Source organism: Rhinatrema bivittatum, chromosome 2 (assembly GCF_901001135.1).
Source record: "Rhinatrema bivittatum chromosome 2, aRhiBiv1.1, whole genome shotgun sequence".
Taxonomy (NCBI): Eukaryota; Metazoa; Chordata; class Amphibia; order Gymnophiona; family Rhinatrematidae; genus Rhinatrema; species Rhinatrema bivittatum.
The window spans coordinates 615399297-615413714 of NC_042616.1; the positions used below are offsets into that span (position 1 = coordinate 615399297).

The 14418-nt window shown below is 39.8% G+C and overlaps 1 protein-coding gene across 4 annotated transcripts in view; it reads right to left on the reverse strand.

The window, feature by feature from the left end:
* TRAPPC8 (trafficking protein particle complex 8) overlaps window positions 1-14418 on the reverse strand; it is a 431358-nt gene that overhangs the window by 78691 nt on the left and 338249 nt on the right. For 3 of the 4 annotated variants that reach the window (XM_029591182.1, XM_029591181.1, XM_029591183.1), the window contains one exon: window positions 11813-11909. The exons of the other annotated variant lie outside the window; for it this stretch is intronic. In XM_029591182.1, coding sequence (XP_029447042.1) covers window positions 11813-11909 — 97 coding nt within the window. The remainder of the gene's footprint in view (window positions 1-11812; window positions 11910-14418) is intronic. 4 annotated transcript variants of the gene reach the window in all.

Here is a 14418-nt window from a genome sequence, read left to right on the forward strand (position 1 = left end):
CATGGTCTCAGGAAGGCTTAGGGCTGCCCAATTTAAATTTTATAATCAAGCAGCTAACCTGCGACATGACAGTGACTGCTTATGTACTCTATTTTATTGCTGTGCCAATAGGAGCCTGCCTGATGCATCTCTTAAGTCTATGCTATGCTCTGCATACTGTCTCTGACAAGCTACCAGATCAGTTTAAATCTAGATTTCTAACAATCTTTACTGGAGTCGGCTGCAAACATCTTAATCTTCATTATAAATATTCACCTTTCTTACTGATCTTGGGAAATCATGACGTTCTACTAGGACTCTTCCAAGCTTTGTCTCATGATTGGCATTAGAAGGGGCTTCTAGTTCTGTCCCAACTAATGGGCTTGCAAGGTAAAGCTCTTCCTTTCCAGGAGTTGCAAAGCTCTTATTTTAGTCCAGAGGGATTTTTATGGTGCCAGTGCTCTGGTGTTTAAGATGTTTAATGTATTTGAACCAGATTGCCCCTCTGTCTGTTCTTCACAAAATATTTGAAAGACTGTCAGACATATATTCAAGCTTTATTAAAGAAATGGAAACAGGATTTATACTTGACAGCTAAACAATTTTCTCATTGTTTTGAAACCATAAATATTTCATCTAGTAATATACTGTATTGCTAAGAGAAACAATATAAATTCCTAACCCATTTTTATATTTTGCAGCAAAGAGCCTTTTTGGCTAAAATGACAACTTCCGAGTTTTGTTTGAAATGCCAGGATCAGCTGGGAACTTTAGGTCATAGTTTGTGGTCCTATAAAATAGTTCAAAAGTTTTGGAACAAGGTAGTTTTACAAGGCAGGAGTAGTGGATTTTAATACTGAAGTAATCTTGAAATTGTTCGTTTGATGATCTCTTCTTACTTTCTAGGGAAATTATGGTTGAAAAAAGTTTTTTGTTTACTTGGCAAGATAGCTATTCTTTACTTATGGAGAGATCATTATTCTCAGAGTTTCACAATTTAGAAATGTGCTTCAGTCTTGCTATAATGTAGAAGTTGAGTGCAAAATTGAATTAAAGTGACTTTTTGTGAATATGGACTCCTTACTTGGATTCTTTACCTCACAGAGCAAAATAATTCAGATTCTGAATGAGTGACTGGTTTGAGGATTTTGTTTTCCTAAATATTTGCTTTTTCTATTAAATCGAACATGGAATTAAATGCTTGTACCTTGGAATTTAGTGTGGGTTGGGAAGGGGTGATTAGGTATAGTATTATTGGAAAATGTATGCCTATTAATCCATCTTTGGCATGTTAAGAATTGCAAATCAAAAACACAGGGGAGTCTATAAGGGAATGCTAATTATAAACATATCACAAATAAACATCCAAAAGCATTCTCCCAGGGCAAAAATATTAAGGAATGTGTTATCTGGTCAATTTTGGATTTCGTTGAGCTAGAGGGCATAAGCAATCCTGGATCAAGCTGTACCAGTTGCTCCATATGTGCGTTGAGGGCATCAGTGAATCTGGTAATATCTATATCTGGCAAAAAAGTCTTTCCAGTTCAACAGACCTTTACATGCTGAGTACACTTGTGGTATATCTGATAATATGCCCATGTGGTTTATATTATGATGGAAGAACAAAACATAAGATCAGACTTGATTATTGGAACACAATAGTTGTTTAAAGATGCATGGACTTCAGGATCCCATTGTACCACATTTTATTGAAAAACATTTTCTCGGACATTAAAAGGGACAGTACTGGACTACATACATGCGGATTGGAGAGGAGACAGGGAACAAATTCTAGGATAACATGAGCAGCAGTGGATTTTTAAACTGGGCTCAGTTATACCATAGGGCTTTAATGGTAAAACAGAATGGAGTGTGTTCCTTTAACTGGACATTTTTGAGTGCCTTTCAAATTCAGCCCATATGTCATATGCCATTTACATGAGCATGAATGGCAATAGATGATTGGTGCTTGCAGGATATGTCTACTGCTGTGCTTATGTTCTCTCATCTGCTCTGATATTGCCTTGTAAGAGTTTAAATTCATCATTTAGAAATTGGGCCACAATAAAACACTTGAAGATTTGTTTCAGCTAGCTTGATGTAATGTTCTGTTCACATGCGAACCTAGCAACGCAAAATGGCAATTGCTAACCCAGCATTTAAGTCTTTGTAGAAAATGATTCTAATATCAGTGACTGTTTGAAACTCAACAATTACATATTTACATGCCCCTGAAGCAGAAGGTTGAGTGAGTGATTGGAACAGCAGGAGAAGACTTGGGGTTGAAGAACCCATGTGCAGTGAATTCCTAGAAAAAGCCAGGAAAGTATCACTTTTTGATTTTAAAGGCAAAAAAATACTTGAAAAATATAAAACTTCTTAAAAATATTCAATGAACTGAGAAGGAATATTATAGGATTTAATAATTAAGTGTGATCCGCTAAGACCAAAGGGTTTCAATATTTACTTATGAAACCTGGAACAGATTTTATGAAGGTCCTTACATAGAATTACAAGTAGAATTACCAGTGAAAATTTCTTAAGCTTTTGGATGCTTTATATTCATGATAGCATGTTAAGAACCAGGCATTACTGTGTCAGCTTCGTACATTTTTATTATACTGTCAATAATACAAAGTATGGAAAAATCTATAACATTATTAGCCAGAAAGAAAGCTATTGCTATCCCTGGGAGTGAGTAACAGGAATTAAATCTACTTTATGGGATCTGCCAGGCACTTGCAACCTGGATTGGCCTCTGTTGGAGACAGGGTGCTTGGTTCGATGGAACTTGGTCTGACCCAGCATGGCAACCTTTATGTTTTTGTCTGGGAATGCCTGCCCCTGTTTCCCATGAAAACTCACCTTTACCATGCTTCACACTCATTGAGAAACTTGTACTTCCTTTCCTCCTGCCCCTTCTTTCTAGGTTTTGTGTATCTTCATATGCCCAGTGACCATGCGCCTCATATAACAGACAGGGTGCCAGAGTTGCTGCTTTTACAAATAGCCTTCTCTGTATTCCAACTGTTTCATTGTGTGTGTGCAAGCAACCATTTTCTGTTTTCTGTATGGAGAGCATTACATCTGCTATGAAGCTACTTGTACCCTGTAGTTTTGCAATTGCACAGTGCAACCCTATCAAGTCCTCCAGAACTGCATTTATTAACACTCCTTGATTATGTACAGGGTGGCCCATGGAAAAGTAGCCTGCCTCCAATGCACTGGTATTGGAGGTGGGCTACTTTTCCATTGGCCACCCTGTATATGCACAATACATGATCTGTTGGTGCTATAAGGTGGAGAAGTAGCCTAGTGCAGCAAATCTCAACCAGTGTGTCACCAAGCACTGGCAGGTGTACCCCTGCCCCAGTTGTGCTTCCCTTCTCCCCAGGGGCGGACTGGCCTATCAGGGGATTGATCATCCTCCAGTGGCGCCGATGAGGTTAGTAAGCGAAGTAATGCTGCGGGCCATTGCAAGAGGCCAGGTCGGCGGTGGCTGAAGAGCAGAGAGACCTTGCATTCCGCCGCTGGAGGCCAGGCTGGCGGCAGTTGAAGAATGGAGGCCAGGCTTATTGGGCCAAACAATGAGAAGAGGTTCCACGTGAGAGAGGAAACTTGCTTGTGTGTGTGTGAGTAGCAGCTGTATGTGTGTGTGTGTGGTAGAATGGAAGCAAGAGCATTTGTTTGTGATTGAGAGTTTGTATGTAAGTGAGAGAGCATGTGTGTGACAGGGAGAGACTAGTCAGGGAGGTGACTGGTGTGTGTGTGTGTGTGTGTGTGTAAGGAAGAGAGACTGGTCAGGGAGGTGACTGGTGTGTGTGTGTGTGTGTGTAAGGAAGAGAGACTGGTTAGGGAGGATACTGGTATGTGTGAGACAGGGACTGTGTAGGACTGACTGATTGTGGGCCCTAAGGAAGAGGTCTGTGAGGACAGAGCTTCAGCAGCCACTGCTGCTTCTGGTGTGTGCTATTGGCCTGCAAGGGAAATGAGAAGAGGAGGTGCTGGAGAGGGTAAGTAAAGGTGGCTTTATAAGTTTATTTTTCTTGATTGACTGCCATTTTAATTATTGGGTATTATGTGATGTGTCTGCTGTTTTGAAATATTTTGTTGATATTTGGATAATTTAATAATTTTCTAATGAGTTTTTAATTGTTGGATGTTATTCTATTCATCAGCTGTTTTGTGGGAATCTATAGCAGCTTGGCTTGTTCTGTTTTCCTAATAGGAGGTGTATTAGTGTTTAGGGCCTGGTTTAATATTCGTAGTGTTGCCTTTTCATAGATAGGGTTTGAGTGTGTTCCATAATACAGGTGTAACTTTCTGCAGATTAGTTTGTGTGCATTATTGCAGATCCTGGGACTATGTTAGCTGCTTTATTTCTCTTTCCATTTCTCCAGGTTTGCACTGCATGCAGAGTGGCTTTTTTGGTTTTCCATTCAAGTTTGTCTCCATATTTATAATTTGTGGTCTTTCTGTACTTGAAGGTCAGTGCTTTGTGTATGACTAAAGTGAGGTATTTTACTAGCATGTAGGCATTATCAATCTTATTTGTTGTGTTTTCTCAATAGGACATGCATTAGTGGTAAATTACTGTCTTTTCATAAGGAGGAGTATTGTGCCTGCCAGTAAAAGGAATTGGTTTTGCTTTTCCTGAGATGTCACCAGACCAGAATATATCTTTTTTGTAAGGCGAGTTGTACGGATAATGCTGTAGTTCTGCTGTGCACTCACTGTTGGGGGTTGAGGGGATTCCTGAGAATGCAGAATGTATGTTTATATTTAGCCCCGTGATGGTCACATGTTCAGCGTGTCACATATATGAGAACCATCTGTCAGGTGTGTCCTGGCCAAAAAAACGTTAAGAACCACTGGCCTTGTAGTTAGAGCAGCAGGCTACGAATCAGGAAAACCAAGGTTCAAATCCCACTGTCACTCCTTGTGAACTTGGGCAAATCATTTTACCCTCCACTGCTACAGATACAAACTTACCCGGTCATTCGTCAAAATGTGTTAGGGCCCTAAAGTATGCGACAAATATCACAATGCGTGTTATAGTATGTGAATTTTACATTTAGTATGCAGGTAGGAGGAGTTAATGGAAATGAAGGTCTGCTAATGCGGAATGCAGTGGAGTAATGCACACTAATATGGGATTTAACATCAGAAATAACTTCACCTTTTTTCTGTGCGTTATACCCACGCTATTCTTGCGTTACTGGGAAAAATGTTATTGCACCGGGGGGTGGGGGGGGGGAGAGAAAGAAACTGTATACAGTCAATATGAAATGCTATATATACACTACTGTAAGAGGGGACACACTCAGTCAGGAATTAACTGCAAGTTTGATATGACTGATGAATTTATATAATTTGAATTAATGAAAAGTACCAACAAGAGGAGTTGATTATTACAAAGCAGTCTCTACTGCATTGTACAAATCGATTCCTCTTGTTGGTACCTTTTACTGATGCAAATGATAGAAATTCATCAGTCATATCAAATTTGCAGTTAATTCCTGACTGTGCTTTATGGACAATGGAGTTCCTCCTATTGAAAATTTGAGGGGAGGGGAAGGAAGAGAATGATTACTTCACATCAAGAAATAACTACAATTATCCATATATGTTGTATGTAGACCTTTCTAAACACAGTGGCCTACTAGCAATGGGCTGAAAATCACAGGTCACATACCACATCCACCACTGACACTCCTTGTAACTTTGGGCAAGTCACTTATCTCCTGTTGCCTCATGTACCCACTCAGATTGTAAACTCTTTGAGGCAAGGACTTATTGTATTTGAACTTAAAAAAGATTCTATAGGCCACCTTGAATATTATTTACAAGGGTAGATGATGTCAGTCAAATCTGATAAATGCATATGATTGGGTGACTAGAGAAATGGATCGGGGAGCATGCGAGATTCAGTGTATTGGATTTCAATAAGGCCTTTGACACAGTTTTGCACAGGCAATTATAAATGAGCCAAGTGCCCCTGTTATGGGTTCTTTAGTGACTGGGTTAGGAAGTTGTTGAGTGTGTGTGTGTGTGTGTGTGTGGGGGGGGGGGGGAGCGACAAAGGGTAATGGAGTTCACTCCGAAGAGAGGAGTGGTGTTAGTTGTGTGCCGCAGGGATTGGCCCTTTAACAAAGCCTTTTCAACATTTTCATAAGCGATATTGCAGGAAGGCTACTGAAGGGTTTGTCTTTTTGCAGATGATACCAAAACTTGTAACAGAGTAGACACCCAGGAAGGTGTGGAAACAATGAGGGATTTAGTGAAGCTTGAGGAATGATTTAGAGTTTGGCAGCTCAGATTTAATGTTAAAAACAATGCAGTCATGCATTCAGACTGCAAAACCCCAAGGGAGTGGGGACAATGCAGCCAGCAGTTGTGCATTACTGCCTGGAGACCACAGAGCTTAAAATGGCAAGCACCCCATAACATATGACACCCTATGCTGTCAGACAGATCATATACCTCAAAAGACATCCCTGTCCTCATGCTTCTCTGTTTGAACTTGGATACCATGTTTCCTTCACTGATACATACTTCTTGTAGCGCTTGCTTGGGTATCATCTTTTCCAGTCCATTAAGTAGCTCTCTCTTGTCTGGGCAATCTCTCTTCTGTTCCCTCACTTATATCTTACATCTTTCTTACTGCTGTACACCCAGTTTATCCACACCACTCTGAGCATGACTTGGAGTGGCTTGCAAAGGTTTTACGCATCCTCTCTCTCTCCACACTGTCTCTATGGTATGTAGTGCATGCATGAAGACGATGCTGCCAGTGCAACAGCAGAAATTATCAGCACAGGGTTGATATAGCATGTTACCATTTTGCCACCTGCCATGGTTTCCCTGAGCATGATAACAGCTCAGCACACAAATTTCCACTTTCACAAGTAGCACCCAAGTACCCACCCTATGCAATTCACCAACTATCATAAAAATCCCACAGTTCATTTGTCTATGGAGAGGGTCATAGTCAGGACCTGATCAAACTTTTTTTTTTCCTCGTTTATAAAAACACCACCTAAAAATGGACCTCAGGGAGGCTGGAGTTAGACTTTAACCCTCAAAAATGCACTGTTTGAACTTGTTCTCACATTCACCTGAGATAGGCCATTGATATGGCCATAGTCCTGACATGCCCTTCTAAGATCAATCTGTTTGAATTTAAGTTAAAGAAATGTGATCTGCTATCCAAATAGATAAAGTTTTCCAACACTGCAAGCTTAGGTTTACTGGGGTAAAAACAAACTAAAAGCTGTGTGGACTTCGGTCTGCCACATATACATGTGATGACTTTTCTGCATTCCAAAGTATGCAGGGTTTGTTTGCCCATATTGGCATGTGGCCTTGTAAAAAATGTTAGAAAGACAACTGACTAGATATGGTGGAAATCCATCCTAACCTTAGGCAGAAATTTAAGAATGCATGTACACCACCACCCTATAATGACAAAATAGATTATAAAGTGGTTAAGTTACTAGGGCTTGCACTTCAACTCTGCAAGCTGAAGTGATTGCCACAAAAAAGCAACTTTTCAAATCAGATATTTTAATCCACAAAGGGAAAGAGGCTCAATGCAGCTTTTAATCAGTTGTGTTAAAATTAGGTAGTGATCCCATGACTTATAGTGGCTTAATAGGAGGCTTCAAATGAAGGAAGCCCTACATAAATCTTACAACAAACAGTTGAAATTGGTCTCTCTTCTGTATGAATGTGGTATGGGTCAACTGCATTAGGGGGCACCCTGTTAGTTTTAATCCAGACTCAGATATACAGAAGATATTCAAAGTAGTTGTATGGGACAAAAAAAGGATCTAGTGCCTTACTATCATACCAGACCGCAAATTTCTTCCACTTGCAATCCTATGACCTGCCACTACATTCCTTCCTAGAAGAAAGAAGCTCTTGAGACATTGAAATGGAGAGATTTTGGAATATATTTCCCTCTCAATATCTAAACTGTGAGATGAGAAAAAGGGGTGAAGGAACATTCTTTGATTCTGTATTATCAGAGTTGAAAGATGTCCAACTTGATTTCCTGATGGATAAATTACAAAGGATTAGAAACCAAATCTGTCTTGGCCAAGAGAGGTCTATGAGAATCATAGTACCTCAGCCTTTTCTGAATTTTACTAAAGTTTAAGCTACTAAAAGTATTAAAGGAAACATACATGGGAGTTCCTTTTCCCAAACAGAGAAGGCATCTGAGGAATGTCTTCTTTCTGACCTCCTTCTCCAACAGAATGCTGGCACTTTTTTGTACAGAGCTGTTGCGAACAGATCTTTAGGAGTTCCCTGTTTACTATACTTTGAATCAGAGACTGCGTGTGAGGGTATAACTGGTGACTCAACCTGTCTGTCACAGTGTTCTCCTACCTGCCAGATAAATGGTTCTCATGGTTATCCCACAATCTGGCAAATCCCAAGCACACAAGGAAAAATCTTGTTCCTCCCTGCTTGAGGTAGAACATAGCTGCCTTAATGCTGGGATGAACCAGGCCAATTTAACCATGTAATTTCTGAAAACATTTTCCCTTATTACCCTAAACTCCAGAACACTGCTGTGAAGTATTTTCTCCTGCAAAGACCAGAGACCTTGAGTGTGGAGCTTAATTTGACTAGCTAGATGATTGAAAGAGGTTGAATTTAGAATAGTATAGCCCTTGGTCAGATTGGAATGAAAGAGAACGTAGAAAGGGAATTTGATTTTCTTTGCATTCCTGGAGTCCTTGAGAGGCTTGATTCCATTAGGACTTTAATATCCATTGGACATGTCTCAAAGGAGACATGGCAATGGGAATGACATGGACTATAGATATCATGAAGCTCAAAATTCTCAACGGAGTCCATGTTATCTGCTGACTCCACCTTACTTCCTCAGCTGCAGACACTAATATTCACAATTCTGTTGGCCATGTGAAAAGCCATGGCTTGAGTCATGTCTAGCAGAGCCCCTATGAATTCCAATTAAGGTGTCACACTTGGACTGGACTTGAAATGGTTTATAACAAACCCAAATCCTCCAGCACCTAGATGGTGGTATGCATGGATTTGTCTGCTTCTGCCTGAGAAATGCTCTTGAACAGTCAATCCTTAAAAGGAGGGAAAATATTCTCCATAATAACTATATATTTTGTGAAACCCATGGAGATGATCCTAGGCCAAAAATCAGTATGTGGTACTGGAGACGGTGATTTGTTATTAGAAATCTGAGATACCTCCGGTGACTTGCATGTATCTCTATGCAAGTATTGCTTCCCTTCAAATGCAGAGAACGTAGCCAGTCTCTGTTTCGAAGAGGCATTAAAGTTTGAACTTTTCTCTCATAATGTATTTGCTCAAGGTCCTTTGGTCTACAATGGAATGGCATCCTTTGGTTTTATTCGAGACCAAAAGTACCTACACAAAAATCCCCATCTTCTGCGGTGGGCCAGATCCAACCATTTTTGGCTTGCAAAAGAGATTTCCTACCTGAACAGGTCCTAGTATTTGTTGGGCTTTAGTGATCTCCTTGCAGGGGTATTTCAATAAGCTTAACTTGCAGCCTTTCATTACTATTTAAGAGTCTCAACTGTCAGATTATAATAGACCAATGATCTGCATAACACCTTAGTCTGAAGATTAAATGTTTCACATTCTAATAGTGAATACAATTCATATTAATCTTCTTCAGTGAGGCAGTCAATTTATGTGCTCTTTTTTCACAGGAACATGCAAATATTGGAACGTTAAGGTCTTTGTAGGATACAATGCAAGCCTGAAGTATAGCATTCCAATAATGCCTATTCCCAAAATGGTCCAAGATCTTCTTGGCCATTTTCAGATTGTATTCGACACCATAGACTATTATGGCAACTGGAACCAATCAAATTCCTCAGTACTTGGGTATGGTACTCAGTCTCTGCCTTCTAGCCAACAGGGTTTCCTACATCATCCTGTGTACGTCCTGGTAAAGAGAATGAACAGTCACTGCCACCAACGTCTTACAGTATCCTGGGCTCTCCTTTGACCTTCAAATCAATTAGTATGATCATAATCTGCACAAATTCTGAGAAGAACAGGTCTTCAAGAGGGGACTTATTCTTTGAGGAGGAGAAAGTTCAGAGGGGAGGTCAGGCAAATATTCCACTTCAGAGCCAATTTGCTGACCTGTAGGGGAACCCCCAAGACTCCTCAGACTTGCTGTCTGCAAAACCTGTTGGTGATGGCTAAGAAGATGTTGACCTAATTGTCTTTTTGGTATCAAAAATCAACCCTTGGGAACTTGGGGGTCAGCTGGCACCAAAATGCTTAGCACTGAAGAGAAGATTGCAGGCAGGTCATTCAAAGCTCCAAACCAACTGAAGTTAGACAATACATGTTTCACATGCCATGAAGCCACCTCTGCAATTCTTCCTCAAATACTGTGGAGCCCAGCAGATAAACTGACCAGTTATGTAGCATTTTAAGGGTTGCCGAAAGCTTGAAGCTGGACCTCTAAAGAGCATTACAGCAAGTGCCCTGGATGGGAGGCAGAGCTGATTTCAGAAGCAGCCATTTAGAGGATCAGAATAGACTCCAGAATCCCCCAAGCTTTCAAAGCAGTATGAAGGGGGTCGGTACTAATGTTCCATACCTCCACTCTAACCTGGGTGTTGTGTCCATTCAGCTTTGTGCATAGCAGTCAGAGCCCAATGCTACACTCATCTCTTGAGCCTATCTTTTAGTTTTGGTGCTGAAGGCTTTGAAAGTTCCTTTGCCATTATTTCAGTGAACCAGGTCTTCATTTCTTCAAGATAAAACTGGGTCTTAACCTGCAGAACTTGACTGCCTTTGATGACTTCCTGGAGCAAATACTACAAAGAGTTGAGTAATGACCTTCAAACACCTGTGGCAAACCTGATGATTTATGATGAATATCTTCAGTCTGCTCTTGGGGCAAAATTTAAGCCATTGATGGTCTTCTCAGACACTATGCAAAAACTCATTTGAGATGAAATCAAAGGAAGAAATCTTTGTTAAGAAAGGGAACAACAGAAGGGATAAACCAAGACCTGGGAAGTCTATAGGAGTTGCAGCCTAAACAAGCCCGCTGACAAGATTCAATGAAAAGAATAAAACTTCAAAACTGCAAAAACACACCTCTAAGCAATCAAAGATTACAAAAAGAGTCTGTGGAATACTTGTAGCTGAACAACTGACAAAGAGCAGAAACACTGCCAAAAGGATCAGAAACCACTTATGAAAGAAGAAATACATTCATTCAACTGTGCAGAAAAAAAAATTAACTGAGGTATGCTGCAATAAGGTGTATGCTCAAAGAGGCCTTCAAGGATTCATAGAAAGCTCTGGAAATAATCAAGTAATGATGGGTCAGCTACATGTCTGATGGATGATTCTCATCTTCAGATAACTTTTCATGTAATAGACAACGTCATGTACTCTACTGATGCCATATTGGTTGTCTGATTTATCAAGTAGTCTATGTCACTGGCTCAATCAACAGATTTACCCATTCCTGCTACAGATATTTTCAAGAGAAAGGGTCATCCAAGCAGGATGTTGGAATGTCATGATATAAGTAAGCAGAAACTTTCCAAAGGTTATAAAACATAAGAGTACACTAAATTGTTCATGAAAGCAAAATATAAAGACATGTCACAGCATTATGATGCACATAAGATTCATAGGATAAAGGCAAAAGTTAAAGCAAGCATGAATCTGTTACCCATTGTTAATTAGGTTTAAAATAGTTTAGGATAAACAATTTAAGTAAGAATTTTCTCTAATTTTGTTGACATGGAAATAAGACTGAAAAGTAAACAAATTTACATACCTCTCTCTTCAGAGAGATTTATAGATTTCTGGAATTTCCAATGTTTGCTGCTGCTTGATACTTGGACTATGTGAAATTCTTTCACGCCTGCTTCCATCTATGCAGAAGCAGAAAAAATTAACAGTACTCCTAAACACATAAGAAAACATCCAATATGTAACTCCAGATTAAACGCTAAGTATTAACTTTATGCGACTATAATTTTAATACACTAAAAATGTGAGTAAAGACTTCTTGATGCATTGTGGCTTTTAGTTTTTTTGTTTTTAGTCCACCTATCCAAATGATGCTCAAGGCAATTTACAGCATTTTTAGAATTCAGATACAATAATTCCCTTCCCCAAAGATCTTACATTCCATGGGGATACCTGAGGCAACAGTAAACAAAGTGACTTTCCCACGGTCACAAGAAATGTTGCTGGGAAAAGTGGGATTTGGTATCTGATTACCATTTGGCCACTCATCCTCCTAATTTGTACCGTACTGTCCAGGGACTAAGATTTAATTCTGCATATTTAAATAGCTTATGAACCAGTGTCATTTGTGTGTCTGTATCAGATTAATGGCTTTCTGTAGCTAAGTGCATGGACTACTTATGCATCCTTCAGGGGTGGCTATCTCTGGTCCTCAAGAGCCACAAATAGGCCTGGTTTTAGGATATTCACAATCAATATGCATGAGACAAATCTACATGCAGTGCATGCAAATCTCTTATGCATACTCATAGATATTATGAAAAATGGGCCTGTTTGTGGCTCTGGAGGATCAGATTTGGTCACCCCTGTTCTATCACTACTATTAAAGTCAATGAAAATAGTTAAACATGTAACTATAAATAAAAGGAAATTATTTTATGAAAGAAGATTTCTTTTCTATCTTGTTGCTGACTGAAGCACAAAATTCACATCTTTTGTTTCATGATCAACTTCAGAAAGACATCAACATCCCATCTATATGTATATAATGCTGGGTTCTACATTAGAAGTTACCACACTGTGGACAATACATTCAAATCTTCAACTAGTGTGCAGCAAAAAAGCAAATAGAATGCTAGAAATTATTTGGAAAGAACAAACAAAAACAGATTATTATGTCTTTGTATACATCCACGGTTCAATCACACCTTGAGCATTGCGCGCCATTCTGGTCATCCCATCTCAAAAAAGATATAACAGAAGCAGTAGTTATACAGAGACAGGCAATAAAAATTATAAGGCGTATGGATTGGCTCCCATATACAAAAAAGGGAGACAAGGTAAGGCTCTTTAGCTTAGAGAAGACAAGATAAAGGTTTATAAAATCATGAGTGATACGGAGCAAAAAAGAAATAGTTACTCCAACTAATCTAGGACTAAGGGACACTAACTTGGTAGCAGAATGAGTACTACTAGCAGTACTATAGCTAGATTTAAAAAAGGATTTGGACAAAATTCTGGATGATAGATACATTAACTATTAGCAACTTGGGAAAGCAACTTCTTACTGCCAGGAGTTGGTCATGAACAGGAAATAGATTTCCCCCATTAGGATCTGTTGGGTACTTTTTCCAAGCAACCAGGACAGCTCATGCTCAGACACTGGATGCTAGGCTCAATGGACTTATGTTCTCAATACAACAAAAAGAAGCTTAACCCCTCACTACATAAGTTGTGTTGCAAAATTTAGATTCAGGAACAATATAGTTACAATGTCCCTGCAATGCTTCAGTGCGAAACAGGTAATATCCAAAACACATAATATCCAGGCATATTATAATCAGATTTCATTATTAATAATGGAACATGTGGATATCCATACTGCAGAACTGGAAACTGTTTCATATCTTGTCACAGGTTGTAACATGTAAATGTCAGAATCTTGTATGCAGAGGTACAATAAAGTAGCACAGTTTATTCATTAGAAGATGTGTAAACATAACATCAATGTACCAAACAAATATTGGGAGCACATCCCTAAGAGAATAGAAGAGAAAGATGAAGTTGTGATTATCTGGGACATTCCTATTCCCACAGACAGAAAGATTGATGTGCGAAAAACAGATATTGTGGTGAAGGAGAAAACAAGAATGGCATTGCTGTTAGAGGTGCCAGTACCCAGCGATTATTCTGTAGATCATATGGAGAAAGCAAAATCCTTAAGTAGCAAGAGATGAAATCAGAGACCAGGAAAATGTGTCAAAAAGTAGCCAAGTCCCAAATCCAGTCTGGCAGCCCCAGTGCTGCCTTGGATCAGAAAGGTCTCCCAGTAGGAAAGCATCACCCTGGTGTAGCAGGAAGTGATCCTGTAGCAAGGACCTGCTCTCCAGGTGATGTATTGTCCTCTCACACTGAGGATAAGTCTCCCAGAGCTTCTGCCCAGGACAGAAGGGTTAGGCCGGCCATCATGGTTGGTGATTCAATTATTAGGAATGTAGATAGCTGGGTGGCTGGTGGGCGTGAGGATCGCCTGGTAACTTCGCTGCCTGGTGCGAAGGTGGCAGACCTCACGTGTCACCTATATAGGATTATAGACAGTGCTGGGGAGGAGCTGGTGTCATGGTACATGTGGGTACCAACAACATATGAAAATCTGGGAGAGAAGTTCTGGAAGCCAAATTTAGGATTTTA